This window comes from Trachinotus anak, unplaced genomic scaffold (assembly GCF_046630095.1).
Source record: "Trachinotus anak isolate AG129_WGS33_773 ecotype Australia unplaced genomic scaffold, CSIRO_AGI_Tana_v1 ptg000009l, whole genome shotgun sequence".
In the NCBI taxonomy this organism is placed as follows: domain Eukaryota; kingdom Metazoa; phylum Chordata; class Actinopteri; order Carangiformes; family Carangidae; genus Trachinotus; species Trachinotus anak.
The window spans coordinates 520,001-529,786 of record NW_027273860.1 but is presented as its reverse complement, the minus strand read 5'-3'; the positions used below and the strand labels follow the sequence as shown (position 1 = coordinate 529,786).

At 47.3% G+C, this 9,786-nt stretch overlaps 1 protein-coding gene and 1 long non-coding RNA gene across 6 annotated transcripts in view; both read right to left on the bottom strand.

Annotated features, from left to right (window-relative positions):
- Nucleotides 1–298: 298 nt before the first annotated feature.
- The window catches only part of LOC139624884 (5'-AMP-activated protein kinase subunit gamma-1-like), an 11,516-nt gene continuing 2,028 nt past the window's right edge, over nucleotides 299–9,786 (bottom strand). For 3 of the 5 annotated variants that reach the window (XM_071484262.1, XM_071484258.1, XM_071484259.1), the window contains exons 2-13: nucleotides 9,054–9,102; nucleotides 7,357–7,466; nucleotides 6,977–7,058; nucleotides 6,673–6,731; nucleotides 6,245–6,290; nucleotides 6,070–6,124; nucleotides 5,368–5,494; nucleotides 3,914–4,079; nucleotides 3,763–3,800; nucleotides 3,505–3,651; nucleotides 3,147–3,240; nucleotides 299–2,511 (exon numbers count right to left, since the gene is read on the bottom strand). In XM_071484262.1, the coding sequence (XP_071340363.1) occupies nucleotides 1,733–2,511; nucleotides 3,147–3,240; nucleotides 3,505–3,651; nucleotides 3,763–3,800; nucleotides 3,914–4,079; nucleotides 5,368–5,494; nucleotides 6,070–6,124; nucleotides 6,245–6,290; nucleotides 6,673–6,731; nucleotides 6,977–7,058; nucleotides 7,357–7,466; nucleotides 9,054–9,084 (1,734 nt within the window). In that variant the 5' untranslated portion in view covers nucleotides 9,085–9,102 and the 3' untranslated portion in view covers nucleotides 299–1,732. Of the gene's footprint in view, nucleotides 2,512–3,146; nucleotides 3,241–3,504; nucleotides 3,652–3,762; nucleotides 3,801–3,913; nucleotides 4,080–5,367; nucleotides 5,495–6,069; nucleotides 6,125–6,244; nucleotides 6,291–6,672; nucleotides 6,732–6,976; nucleotides 7,059–7,356; nucleotides 8,113–8,280; nucleotides 8,318–9,053; nucleotides 9,103–9,786 lie in introns of those variants that run through there. The other 2 variants (XM_071484260.1, XM_071484261.1) reach the window with 2 other exon arrangements.
- LOC139624913 (uncharacterized) lies at nucleotides 4,124–5,360 on the bottom strand. Its single transcript, XR_011691778.1, has 3 exons — nucleotides 5,039–5,360; nucleotides 4,667–4,769; nucleotides 4,124–4,456 (listed from the first exon to the last, which is right to left on the bottom strand). It is a non-coding gene; the product is annotated as an uncharacterized lncRNA (long non-coding RNA).

The following is a 9,786-nucleotide window of genomic DNA, read 5'->3' as shown; positions in this document are numbered from 1 at the left end:
ACTTTGGGGCAAACAACAGCGATATACAGTTCATGAATGTCCCAGATAACATGTAAAACATAACATTTCATATTTATGTCAAAGCTTTGTGCTCATTTACACATTTTGAACCCTTGAGCCAACAGCCTGTGACAGAGGAGGAGGTTACTGCTTTAGTAGTTTTCTACATATTGGATTCACAGAAAATGACATAATTACTCAGTGGAGGTGGAAGGTCAGTGAGGAGGTTTAAATGAGTGATGTACCTGAACGCAGCGGCTGGTGAGTCCAACTGAAAATAAAACTGATGACGTACAAAAAAAGGAAAATCATCAAGATGTTTTATTCATTGTTTCAACAGCAACATAAACAGTACATTTATAAAACAGGACGAGACTGTCAGAATAAAACTACCAGATCTCAAATTTATCTCCATGGAAAAAGTCCGGTCGTTTAGTTCCTCTGCAGACTTGATGTGAGGACAGTGAACGCATCATGTGGACTTTTAAATTCAGCCTGACTGTCACACCTGCATCTACACCTTTATATTAAAACACTACATTTCCCATAGTCCCGATGGGCACAACAAAAAAAACTGTTTAAGAAAAAGGCATTTTAGGAGAAAGAGGTTCAGGAGGTGATCAGGTTCATCTCATCTGGATCCATCTGTGAACTAGAAACTATAAATACATTAATTTAACAATAAAATCCATGTTTGTACAGATTCATTTAAAGCAACAAAGCAGACTTTAGATTGTTTATCTCTATAAAACAATGTACATACAGTCTGTACATATACACTCAGCAACATCTGATACGTGATTCTAACCTGGGCACAGCAGATAAATAGGTTCACTCAGATCTGCAAGAAAAACTATGAGAATAATGATTGGTTCATTTAAACTCTCTCCACCAATCAGAAACTGCGGCTAAAATGAAAGGCACCAATGACAACATGATGGACCCGCCCCTTTATGGCGTCACACAGAGATCGATATGGACACACGTTGGTTAAATAAAGTGAAAGGTGATTATTTCTGTAATAAATAATGATAGTTTTTTTTACAGGGGTTTTATTCTGAAACCTTTGAGTCTTCTTCCTGTTTATATTCATTATATTTAAAGTTGACAGGAGGATTTCTGAGCGAGTTTCTCTTTGTTCTGTATAATTGACCCTCACATCAAGACTCAACAACCTGTAGTTTCCTCACATTTAAACGACTGACTCAGTCCACTGTCCCTCTCTGTGATTGGTCACAGTTAACACAGGTTTAACCTCTGAAGGCGGTGAGAGGCAGCTGAGAGCTCAGGAGGACAGCTGTGAACAGGCAGACTAAAGGGTCTGCAGCTCCGGAGCCCGACCAGCGAGCGGCGTTCAGACTCCTGTCTACACCTGATGGAGCTGAGGCGGGGGAATCTAACGCCCTGACTGAGCAGACGACGTGGAGGGGCTTTCTGATGATCACATGATCAGAGCCAATGAAACTCCTCCAGATGTGAAGCAGCTGCAGAGATCTGATTGGTCCAGCTCACCTCAATCACCCACCGGCCCCTCCCACCTCCACAGCGGCAGCCTGGTGGCAACTCCTCTCCCTCCAAACGATAGCCAATGAAAAACAGACTCTCAGAGCCTCCCAGCCAATCACACGTCAGCCTACTGCCCCTCGCTGTCCCTCTTCTTCTTCTGTGGTGAGCGGCTCGACTTGAGCGCGGCGAGTCGCGACAATGTCCAGAGAGATGCCAGGTGAGGATGTCACGCCGCCTCCCCCTCCTCCCCTCCCTCACCACCTCCATCTTTCACTTCCTCCTTCTGTTCCTCCTCTTGTTCTTGTGCATCCTCTTCTGCTCCTCCCTCCTCCCTCTCTACATCCCCTTCCTCCTTCCCTTCTTCCACTCCTTCACCACTACCTCCTGCCTCCTCCTCCCCTACATCCCCTCCTTCCTTCTCCTTTGTCTCTTCCTCTTCCACACCTTCACCAGTGTCCTCCTCCTCCCCTTCCTCCCCTCCTTCCTCCCCTGTTGTCTGATCCTCCTCCTCCTCCCTCACTGCTTCTCCAGTCTCCTCTTCCTCCTCCGCTGTCTCCTCTTCCTCCCTGTCATTCACATCCTCCTCCTTCTCTCCTCCCTCCTTTCCTCCATCTGTCCGTGCTGTCTCTCCCTCTCCTTCCACCTCCACCTCCTCCTCTCCCTCCCTCTCCCCCTCTCCCTCTTCTTCCCCCTCCACCTCTCTCTCCCCCTCCACCTCTCCCTCCCTCTCCCCCTCCCCCTCTCCCTCCCCCTGTTGGCAGGTCTCTGCAGTATCAGTGTCCTCACAGCCCGTCTCTGTCTCTGGTTCTTTACCTGGCTCCTGGTCCTGATCTGGTTCAGGTTTGATTTTTGTTTCTGTCTCTGTGCAAAGCTCCAGTGCCCGGTCCTGGTCCTGGTCCTGGTCCTGGTCCTGGTCCGGGTCAGGTCCAGGTTTACAGCTCATCTCTGGTCCTGCTGAGTCCAAAGCTGTTGGCTGAGAGGGGAGAGACTCCTTTCTGCCCAGACCTGCAGACACAAAGAGTTTGATGTGATTCTGTTTTGTCTCCATGACGACGCTTCAGAATAGATGCGACTGATCAGTTATCAGAAAATCCAGCAGCCAATAATCAATCAGCTGTGATGTGAATCTGATATAATCTATTGATAGATTATTGATAACTCAGAAATGATGCCTCAGTAAAGTGTGTTTTAAAGACCTGCAGCTGCTCTCAGAGGTCAGAGGTCAGAGGTCACAGCCCTCATCAGTGTTCTCTGCTGCACCTGTGACCACACCTAGCAGTGATGTCACAGTGCAGCCAGGTGAGGAGCTGAAGTCTCCTCCTGTCCTTCACTCAGCCTCTGTCCTCTCTGTTGTGTCAGCTGAGTCCAGGGTCGGTGGTTCGATCCCCAGCTGTCCACGTGGCGGTCAGACAGAGCGCTGGCTGCCGTCACCGTGTGAGCGTGAAAAGACGCTAAATTATGACGACGACTCTTTTTTCTTGTGTTTTTGAACTTCGTTAGTGAGACTTCCTGTCAACTTCCTGTTTATACAATATCTGAGTTTCCACCTGATGTAACAACAACAACAATACAGGAGAGAAGAAGAACACACACTCACTGCAGTAGCTGACTCCACAGTGTGTGTGTGTGTGTGTGTGTACCTGCGGGGGTTAATACAAGTGCCTGCAGGATGTCAGACAGAGAGACGATGCCGACGATACGAGACTCCTCATCAACAACAACCAGCCTGTGAACCTACACACACACACACACACACACACACACACACACATACACACACACACACACACACACACACACAGGTTAGAGGCTTTATGAGTGGACTGAACAGTTGTTATTTATTAATCATGATGTTTGGCCTCTTGTCTCCTGGTGGACACACAGCTGATTACACCTCACACATGGACATGAATAAACCTGTGTGTGTGTGTGTGTGTGTGTGTGTGTGTGTGTGTGTGTGTGTGTGTGTGTGTGTGTGTGTGTGTGTGTGTGTGTGACCTCAGCTTTGACGATGCGGTCCACGATGGTCTCCAGCGTCTCCAGTTTGTTGCACTTCATGACTCCTTCGAAGTACTGGGACCTGTGTCTGAGAGCCTGAGTGACGGTCAGGTCCAGGTTGTTGTAGGTCTTCTCTGCCGCCAGGTTCTGTTCACACACATCACACTCAGCTTTGTCTGCTCCTCACAACAACACAACACAACAACACAACAAGACAGCTCTGAGCAGACTCCAGTGTAACAGAGGACGTTTACTCACAATCACGTCAAACTTGGAGTAGATGTCCACCACTTTACCTGCAAACAGACAACAACATGTTTAGACTCTTCTCTAAGCTCCGCCCCCTCCGTCACACAGCCTCCACTCTGATGTTATAAACAGAGGTGTGGTTGTGCTGTGTAACAGTTACCATGGTGATCGACGACAGGCAGGGCGGAGACGCGGCGGTGCGTGAAGACGGACAGTGCGGTGATGAGCGGCGTGTCGGGGTGGATGTAGGCGATGTTGGCGTACGTCCCCACGCCAAGCTCCTCCAGAGTCTGCTTCATGAAGGCCGGCATAGGCATCTCACACACCTGACACACACACACACACGCACACGCACACACACACAGAGGTTTATCTAAGTCCATCTGCATTGATTCAGAAGAGCAGGTGTGATCAGCTGTCTGTCCACCAGGGGGCAGGACTTCACTCTAACCACAGTGATGCAAACACGACCTTGGCAGAGATGCTTGAACCTGAGCTGAGACACGACATCAGAAATGCAACTCTGCAAACTGATTGGCTCGTTAACTCTCCTCCCTGACTGGATGATTCCTCTGACCTGTGTTTATCCAGCGTCTCAGACCTGAACCCTCTGCTCCGAAACACACAAAACATCACAGCATCTATTACAAGGTTCACAGCTCACCAGAGGAGTGTCATCTTCTCTCCACCTGTTCACCTCCACCTGTTCACCAACACCTGTTAACATCACCTGTTAACATCACCTGTTCATTTCACCTGTTCACCTCCACATGTTCACCTACACCTGTTCACCTCCACCTGTTCACCTCACCTGTTCACATAACCTGTTCACTTACACCTGTTCACCTCCACCTGTTCACCTCACCTGTTCACCTGTTCACTTCACGTGTTCACCTCCACCTGTTCACCTCACCTGTTCACCTACACCTGTTAACATCACCTGTTCACATACACCTGTTCACATCACCTGTTCACCTCCACCAGTTCACATCACCTGTTCACCTCCACCTGTTCACCTCACCTGTTCACATAACCTGTTCACCTCCACCTGTTCACATAACCTGTTCGCTTCACGTGTTTACCTCCACCTGTTCACCTCACCTGTTCACCTACACCTGTTGACATCACCTGTTGACCTCCACCAGTTCATATCACCTGTTCACTTCCACCTGTTCACCTCACCTGTTCATATACACCTGTTCACCTCACCTGTTCACCTACACCTGTTGACCTCCACCTGTTCACTTCACCTGTTCACCTCCACCTGTTCACTTCGCCTGTTCACCATTTTATCTGTATAATCTCTGACAATAACTGGAATCCCCTTAAAGCCTCTTTACTATTTAAAACTGCTAATAAAAAATAATAATTCATATCTTGCAGAGTCTCCATCTCTGTCTTTCTCTCTGTCTCTCTCTCTCTGTCTCTCTCCCTCTCTCTGTCTCTGTCTCTCTCTCGACAGAATCAACTGTTTTCTCTCTCACAGTTTGATGTCATGAAACATGTTTGCTCTCCCTGAGTCACTCAGCCTGACCTCCACCTCCACCACACAATGAGACATCATGACGTGCTAACCAGCTGACTTGATTTGACGAGGACCAGCTGGAGACTCACAAAGAGCTGCAGGAACTTGAGGATCCTCTTGTGGGTGAGGATGTAGAGAGCGTTCCCGCTGACCGGATCGATGACAGGAAGACGATGGATCTTATTCTTTATCAGCGAGTACACAGCCTCAAATATGCTGGGGGGGGGGGGGGGGGGGGGGGGGGGGGGGGAGATCATGAATTAATGTTCACATTTATCCTGTGCTGCTTGTCTCCTTTTTCTCCTCCTGTTTCCTCCTCTCCTTTCTGTATTTCCTGTCCTTGTTTCCTGTCCTCTCGCCTTCTCTCAGTTTATTTTCAGCACTTAATAAATTATTCAGTGAGTCTGACTCCAGACGCCTCAACAGTCTAATAATAACTACACACACACACACACACACACACACACACACACTTGTACTTCCATCTTTGTGAGGACACTCATTGACATAATGCATTCCCTAGCCCCTTACCCTAACCTTAACCATCACAACTGAGTGCCTAACCCTGACCCTGACCCTAACCTTAACCTAAACCTAATTCTAACCATAACTCTAAAACCAAGTCTTAACCCTCAACATGTGATTTGAAGGTGTCTCAAAAAGTGAGGACCGGCCAAAATGTCCTCACTTTCCCAAAACGTCCTCACTCTGTTAGTAAAATACTTTTTTTGGTCCTTACTATGTAGCAAGTACAAGTACACACACACACACACACACACACACACACACACCTGGCATCAGGTGAGATGTGGACCAGAGGTTTGAAGGTCTCCTGCAGGTACAGCTCTGTCATGAACATGAACATACGTGTTATTAACATCTCAAATGACACATTTGTATGATCAGCTGCTGCAACTACACAACCACACACACACACACACACCACTGAAGAGAAAAGATCTTTACCTCTCCACGTCTCGATCTTATGCTCCTCCAGCTCATAGATCTGAACCTGATGGAGAAACAGACACTTTACACTCACAGCTGATCATCAGCTGATCATCAGGTGATCGGGGGTCAGGTGATCAGGTGGTCAGGGGTCAAGTGATCAGGGGTCAGGTGATCAGGGGTCAAGTGATCAGGGGTCAGGTGATCAGGGGGTCAGGGGTCAAGTGATCAGGTGATCAGGGGTCAGGTGATCAGGTGGTCAGGGGTCAGGTGATCTGACAGTGTGTTACAGTGTTATAGAACATCAGCTGTTTGAACATCTGCTCTTTCCATGAAGTTTCATTTGTTCCTGTTACAACAAGTTTATATGAAGTAAAACATGAAGATCACTCTAATGTTCCATCAATGACTGTATGTGTGTGTGTGTGTTTGTGTGTTTGTGTTACCATGGGGGACTTGTAATATCTGGTCAGGATATTGATGAAGTCTGTGATGGTCAACATTCCTGACAAACAGAAGGAGATCAGTGACTTCACAGGAAACAAGGAGATGAATATATAGTGTGTGTGTGTGTGTGTGTATGTGAGTCCACAGAGTGTGCACGTATAAAAGTGTAAATGAAGAATGTGTTCTGCTACATCTACAGTAGATTTGCTCTGTAAGTCTTCATGAATATTGTAGATGAAACGTGCGCGCGCACGCACACACGCACGAGCCCGCGCGCACACACACACACACACACACACTTACCTACAAAGCTCTGTTTCTTGCTCTCCCAAAGTGGAGCAGCTCTCACTCCATTTGCCACCAGAGCAAAGAACGCTTTCTTCACCTGAAACAACAACAACAACAACGACAACAATAATAAATCATCTTCACTTCTGTCTGAAGCAGTGGTTCACAAACTTATTTGTGTGTGTGTCTGTGTGTGTGTCTGTGTGTGACTGACAACAGTCAGTAATAAATAACATTGGAATAATTTCACCTCCTGTCTGAAGATGATGAAGATGATGAAGATGATGAAGACTACCCAACATGAAATTAACCAGCAGGTGCAGCTGTGTGTGAGTGAAACGTGGACCTGACGGAGATGCTCCCGGTGTGGGTGCTGGTGGATGTCACTGGCTCACCTGCAGGGTGGTGTCGAACACCACCAGTTTGGAGCTGGTGGGGATGATGTCATAACACTTGTGACACTTCATGAAGCGCATGTAGATGTCTCTCTCCGACTCCTCTGAGGCTGCACACACAGACGGAGAGGAGGAGTTACTGACGTTAGTGTGTAAATGATCGCTGCTGCTGTTACAGCTGAAGGTCAGAACTTCTTCTTCTGGTGTTATCCGCTGCTAACAGTGCTGGAAACATATACTCACTGCTCTGATCTGATCCCTGACAGGTTTCTACAGATCAATCATATAACATGTGATCAGTGAAACTCACGACCCAGCAACATGTTAATGTATCATTCATTCATGCAATAATACAACATTCATTACTCTGAAACGATGAGTACTTTCACTACATGTTGACACTGATACTTTTACTTCCTGAGTATTTCTACTCGCTGCGTTTACTTCACTAAAAGATGTGAAAACACTTGTTCCGCATTCAGGTACAGTACCAGCTCCTCTGGTCTGGATCAGAACCGACCCTGATTCACAGGAGACCAGCAGAGACACAGGGATGTGACCGGTCTGATCTGGATCTCACCTGCACACACAGGAAACTGGGACCATGGACGTCCTGTCAGGCCTCTAGTTACTGAGCTTTGTTTCCACCGCTCAGTCCTCACAACAACGTCAGCAGACGGCTGCTCGGTCTGGAGGTGCTGGTTTAACTCTGACAACTGAATGAATGAGGTTCAGCAGAACTTTACCTGAATCCATCTGAGTCCACATGAGTCCACCTGAATCCACCTGAGTCCACCTGAATCCACCTGAATCCACCTGAGTCCACGAGTCCACATGAATCCACCTGAGCCCACATGAATCCACCTGAGTCCACATGAATCCACATGAATCCACCTGAGTCCACCTGAGTCCACATGAATCCACATGAATCCACATGAATCCATCATGAACTAAAGTTATAAATAAAGCTTCAGTTCAAATCTGTGATCAGCTGCTAAATGAATCCACATTAACATTAATGAAGCTAATTGATGAGCTGGAATATTGATTATTGATTGTTGTGAAATAACATCTGGAGCAAACTGACTTCTACACCTGATTCTTCACAAACTACTTGATCCAGATCCTGGAGCTTCATTAACCAGCAGACTGAAGCTTCACATTACTTCACATTAATTAGCTGCAGCTGATATGACCCCCCCTGCAGCTGATATGACCCCCCCCCTGCAGCTGATATGACCCCCCCTGACCTAACGGTCACTGCTCTGTGATGGTTCAAACAATCAGAGGACATTAAAGGTTTAACATGACTTGTTAGTGTCTGGAACCTGGTCCCAGTCTAAGACCAGTCCTCTGTGCCGTCGCTCATCATCAGACAGAGTGACATCACTTCCTGTGAGACCAAACTCAAAAACGCTGCGTCATGGAGAGAAAATGAGACCAAATAGTGGGAATGAGGCTCGCTTGCCCTTCAGATTATCATAATAGTATTAACACCAATGTGTGTGTGTATGTGTGTGTGTTGGTTGTTGCCTAATCTGTGCGGGCTGGTTGCCGTGGTGACTTCAGAACTGATCAGCTGAGCTTGTCCATGAGCCGTCTGTTGCCGTGACGACAGAACAGCTGATGGCTGGTTGCTCAGCATCTGGCTGTCGCAGTCTGCCCGATGTTGACCTCTGTCCAGAATGCAGTCTTACCTGCATCGTCCGGGTCCGGCTGCTCCGCCATGCCGTCTGCAACCTCCACCTGCCGACAGCAGAGGACGGTCAGTCAGTCAGGACTCTCTGCAGACCTGGACCAGTACAGACGGATCCAGGTCTGATCCTGTACACACTGTCCTACATATTCATGTCCATATTCAGTGAACCTGAGTCCATGAATTAGACAGAGAGAAGACACTAAAATTACTGATTAATTATTAAAATCATTGCTGGTTCATTTTAAGTTTAGAATTGATTAACTGTTGCAGATCTGATTTGTTAAAAACTCCAACCAAAAAATAAACTTAAATTTAAACACTACCATCAGCAGAGTGAACACAGGTCATTTTACATGCAGTATACAGCCAGGACTACATGGACCCCCACGTACTCCTGGTCTGGGTCTAGTTTTCCTGGTGTGTTCAGGACCTCCAATAATCCTACAGTGCAGTGTGCTGGTTTTCCCACTTTGGCGTGGAAGAACTTGACAACCTCATCCAACACGGATCCAGATCCTTCCCAGCAGCATCAGTGCTGGACCTCACTAATGCTGGGCAGGTACATCAACGGACCCTGAGACCTTGGTCTGTCTGCAGACTGAGCAGCTGTGACCCCTTTGTTTTCATGTTAAACTGTATTTTACACGTTGTGTCAGACTGACTGTGATCCACTGGAGGAGCTTCACCATTCAACCTGTGATTTCTGACAACAAACAACTGAAACTCAGTTT